The sequence below is a fragment of the Antechinus flavipes genome, chromosome 4 (genome assembly GCF_016432865.1).
Source record: "Antechinus flavipes isolate AdamAnt ecotype Samford, QLD, Australia chromosome 4, AdamAnt_v2, whole genome shotgun sequence".
Lineage (NCBI taxonomy): Eukaryota > Metazoa > Chordata > Mammalia > Dasyuromorphia > Dasyuridae > Antechinus > Antechinus flavipes.
The window spans coordinates 241,515,646-241,520,722 of NC_067401.1; the positions used below are offsets into that span (position 1 = coordinate 241,515,646).

General features: G+C 41.7%; 1 protein-coding gene across 1 annotated transcript; it reads right to left on the minus strand.

Annotated features, from left to right (window-relative positions):
* Window positions 1-1,879: 1,879 nt before the first annotated feature.
* Window positions 1,880-4,327, minus strand: LOC127559417 (insulin-like growth factor 2 mRNA-binding protein 3-B). Its single transcript, XM_051993187.1, has 3 exons — window positions 4,063-4,327; window positions 3,489-3,686; window positions 1,880-1,993 (listed from the first exon to the last, which is right to left on the minus strand). Exons 1-3 carry the CDS (start codon window positions 4,184-4,186, stop codon window positions 1,938-1,940), a joined length of 378 nt encoding a protein of 125 aa, XP_051849147.1. The 5' UTR covers window positions 4,187-4,327; the 3' UTR covers window positions 1,880-1,937.
* Between the last annotated feature and the right edge of the window lie 750 nt (window positions 4,328-5,077).

The window sequence follows — 5,077 nt, forward strand, 5'->3', positions numbered from 1 at the left end:
CCCAATACTGCCACTGCTCAGGTGCAGGCCCTCATCATACCTGAATCACTGCAAGTCCTTGGTAACTGATGAGCACCTTGGCTCAGTTGTCTATTTCTCGAGTCCTAGTCAGAGGTTACAGCCATCTGATTCTGCCCCAAACTTGGGGCAGGGATGGGACCAGTTGAGGAAGAGAATGGTAATAAACTTCCCTAGCTGTAAGATTGTTGTGCAAGCCAAAAAACCCTCGTAACTGAGTTTATAACCTGAAAGAGTATTGAAAACAAAACTATCCATCATGACCCTGTGTCTCCTGTACTTTTGAGACATTTTATAAAAATGTTATTGCCATTTTCTTCAGTCTCTACAATAAAGCAAGCACTGGGACTGGAGTAAAGAAACTGACATTTCTTAGCTGTGACTTTGGCAAGTCTCTTAACCCTTATCTGCCTTTAAAAAAAAGGGAGGGGAAGGGCAATAGAATAAAAATAGTTATCTCCCAGAGTTGTTTTGAGGATCAAAGATATTTACAAAATGCTTATCAGTAGTGCTTGGCATAGAGTAGGGACTAAATTTCCTTTCTACCGAGTGAGTATGCTTTTAATAATTTAATAAAGATTCTGCAATATCTGACACCCACAGTCAATATTTTTTCATCTTTTCTTCCTAGACCAAGACAAAAAGTATTGATTAGTCAGTATAACCTTTGGTCTGCTCACTGCTTCAAATTTCACATACAACTTTTCAGGAAAATTCTATATGCACTGAGCACAGTAGGCAGTAACTGGATTTCTCCATTCCTGACCCATTGCAGGTTTTCAATCTAAACTTTAGGACAAATTTCAGCTTTAATAACCAAAGGAACCATTGCACAAAACCCTGAACACATGAAATAACTGATTTCAACTATAATACCACCCCACTTATTTTTCCTCAGTTGATAGACAAAATGCATGAAATAACCCACTTCCAATTTTCTCATTTGGGAAGGACGCATACCATTCTATGCCATGAGTTCTGTGATCAGGCGCTAGTGAAAGCAGGTTTAAAAAAAAAAAAAAAAAACTGGTTTCTCTTGGAATTTCAGTATCCAATACTAGATTTGGAGGAAAGTCCTGGTTGTGACCAGAAGGCAAATGACTACTTTCTTTGACCCTCCTAAACTAGATTACAAAAAGACAATCCTCAAGAATCTGATCAGAACCTGTTAAAGATAGGGGTAAGCTAGGTAGCCTCATAGAGAATCTGACCTCAAATCTGGCCTGAAAACGCTTAATTGTGTGACCTTGGGCAAGCCACTTAACCGAGATTAACTCAAATTCTTGAAGATCTAAGAAGAAAGCCTTGGATAGCAAATGAAGGGAAATGCAATGGTTCATGGACTCAATTGGGATTATTTGGATTTTATTCAGTTACAGGGGCTAAATTTTAAAGGCTTTCTCTCTAACAAATTATTCCCCATCTCTTACTATACTGAAGGACTTTTAAATGTTCCTCCAATCTAGCCCACAATTCCCCATGTTCCTCATCCTAGATTACCAAACCATCAACAAAAATTCCTTTTATACCCTTGGGGTAAGGATTTTATCCCAGCCTGCTCCTAAATAGTTACTATTCTCTCTTGGACATAACTATGCAGAAGGAAAATGACCAACGAAACTCAAAGATCTTAAAACAGGAAACCCATTTTCTTCCTAAAACCCTAGTTAAGGCCAGAAGTCCCTTTTCACTACATCTTATTTCACCAGCTCCATCATTTTCTACCCAAAATCTCTCCTTCAGATACCCCAGAGGTAGCTGGAAAGGGGGAGCATTTGGGTAGAAATGGAGAAGGTACACAGGAAAAATAAGTATGATTGTTCCTTCCCAACCCTATCCCCTAAAAAAGAAAAAATAGGAATAAAAAACCAAACATAATTTATTTGTATAAAATTAACAAAAAGCAGCTGGGTAGCATATTACTTCTTTTCCTGAATGGACATCTGGGCAACAGCTTGCTGTGCTTCGTCTGCAGCTGAAAAGAAAAAGATTTGATCCTGTGACTGAAAGGAAAAGGTCATGACTCCTCATTTCTCTAGGGTGTTGTACATACCCTTACATGCATATATCCAGGATTATGTTCATTCACTTCATTTCTTCACCCTGGTCCCTTTGTCTAAACTCCCAAAATCCCCTTTGCAAGAAGGGAGTCTTAGTGAATTTATTACTAAATGGCATGTGCTGGCTTACCAACCTCTTCCACTTTTTTTTGGCTCCTACCCCTAAAAATAGGGGCTTCCCATTGCTTTATCTTTGTGGGTGGCACAGTGAATACAGCCCTGGGGCTTGGACTCTGAAAAGCCCAAGTTCAAATCTTGTTCGTACACTAGATCTATAAAATGGGAACAACAACATTTACCTATTTCCCAGGCTTGTAATTCCTTATATCTCAGGACTCTCATGTATCCTACTTCCAAAAGTGATGAGCCATCATCTCAAACTCAAACCCAAGTTTTTTTTTAAGTTCAAATTCCTAGAGTAAGAAATAGCCAGCTATACCCTCCTATTCCAAAAGAAGCTAGGGGATATAAAATCATAATTAAAATCATAATTAAATTCCAATTCTACTTAGCACCTTCTTGCCTCAAGATTCTTAGTATTACTTGACTTCTCTAGACTCTGGAGAAAATCATTCTTACTGGCTCCTCTTGACCTAGTCTAGTGTTCCAAGCCACTCTACAATACCCCATGACTCACGTCATTACAGTGACTTACCAGCACTTCCTACTCATTCAGAACAATTCACCTGAACCTCATTTGAATGTACCTTCCTTTATTAATATAGGGTCAAAAAAATCTAACTGCCCCCTCATGATAAAGACAATGGAGTAGTTTTGTCATTTCCTTCTCTGGCCCATTTTGCAGTTGAGAAAACTGAGGCAAACAGGTTTAAGTGAGTTGCCCATACAGCTTCAGTATCTGAAGTAAGCATCTAATTTAAACTCAGGAAGATGAAAGTCTTCCTGACTTCAGGCCAATTATTCACTGAGCCATCTGTGTGTGTGTGTGTGTGTGTGTGTGTGTGTGTGTGTATTTATTTATATTTATACACACATACATGTACACACAAAAACACACAATTGCATAAATACTGTATTATAAACATACACCATATGTATAAACATTTTCATTCAAAAAGACATGCCCAAGATTGCACAAGTAAATCCAGTTAAGTTAGAGTCAATGGTACAATGACTCCCAATTCTGAGCAATCTTTTACTGTTTTATCTCTATATCCCTAATACCAAAGCAAAAAAGTCACGAAGAAACCCATCTCTTGAAAATCAAGTCAACAAAAGCTATTAATTGAAGTCCCCCTGGGCTTATTGTGGGTCGGTCACAGCACTAGGCAATGGGAATACAAATGCAAAGACAAGCAATCTCCACTCTCTAGGAATCAAAGCACATGTGGTTTGGAGAGCCTGAGGGCAGGAAGTGTACAGACATCCCACCCGAAGTAAGTCACTTACCATCAGGGGAGGCTGGTGGATACCATCTGATGATACATTCAACCAGTTCTTTTGCTCTAATTCTACAATGGTTGCTTCCGAAAACTAGAACCTCTGCTTTTTCGGGCTTTTCACCGTTCTCTTCTTGATTGAAGAGATCTATTTTAATTTGAGCTCCTGAAAGAGTCTCCATTGCTCGAATCCTCGATCCTTTCATCCCTGAGTCAAGTCAACAAGAGTCCATTAAGCTCCTACTACGTGCCAAGCAGGGACTGAACATGGGCTGATACAAAGACAAGCAACTAAACCCCATAAACCACAAGCCACAACCACAGGAACAAAGGGGAGTGAAAAGAGGGCTCTCGAAGTGGTAGCGGGGCTGGGGAAGTGCCGGGAATCCCGGGTTGTGACGGCTCAGAACCCTACACTCGGCAGCCCGGCTGAGCAGGCAGCGCCAGGAAGCAGCCACGTGGGCAGCGGCCGGAGCGCGGGCTCACTCCCCCGGATTCTCCCCGCGCTCAAGCGTGGGGAAGGGACCACTTGCGAACCCGGGAAGGTACATCTGGGAGAAGAGTTCGGCTCCCAAAGCACTCACCTATAAGGGCACCCACGAGTCGAGCCTCGACCAGAAACCGTAGAGGGTCTTTTTCCTGGGGTCTGGGTCTCGGTCTCCGAGGACGGGACTGGTTATAATCTTCTCGAACAAGCTGATTACTCATGGTGTCCTCGGGACGCAGGTGATACCGGCCAAGAGCAGACGGAAAGACTGGGGTTCAATGAACTCAAGTCCAATTTCAAAGGCACAGGTAAGAGTCCACCCCTTCACAGATCGCCCGCCACTGGCCGGGGCAAATTCAGAATCAACCAATCCCTTCTCGCCTCAGCCGCTGAGGGCGGTGCCTCTCTCATTCTCACGCCCACCCTCACTCCCACCCCCACCTCCATCCCCACCCCCATCCCCACCCCAAGCTTCGGAATCCATTTTTCCCCCAGCCCACCCACCCACCCTTTTCCATTGAGAAGAAAATATTTGTCTTTAGTTTTCTTGATTGATTTAATTATACAGAGAAGGAGGATGGTGAGAGAACTGGTGGGAGAAACAGAAAGGGAGACATTTAATTTTTCTTATCATTAAGTTATTAAGCTGTTAAAGTGTTACTAATTAATATTAAATTAATATAATAATAATTCATGGCATGTATTTTTCAATGTTATCTCATTTGATCCTTGTAACTATGGCTAACAAGTTGGTAACTGTTTAAAGCTTGCAAAAACATATTTTATATTTATATATTTTCTTGTTTGTTCCTACCAAAACTCTGTGACATTCCATGGTTTTAATAATGTCCTACTCTTCGTGACTCTTTTGGGGTTTTTCTTGGCAGACAGTGGAATGCTTTGTCATTTCCGTCTCTGCTCATATTACAGATGGAGAACCTATTTTTAACAACCAGGGTTAAGTGACTTGTCCAAGGTCACACAGCCAGTACGTTGGCCACGCGTTTTACTCACTGAGCCACCTAGCTGCTTTCCTTTCAACGCCTTTCACAGCATACATTCCCCCATCCTCCATCCGAGAGGGAGAGGGGGCTGTTATAACCCCAATTTAC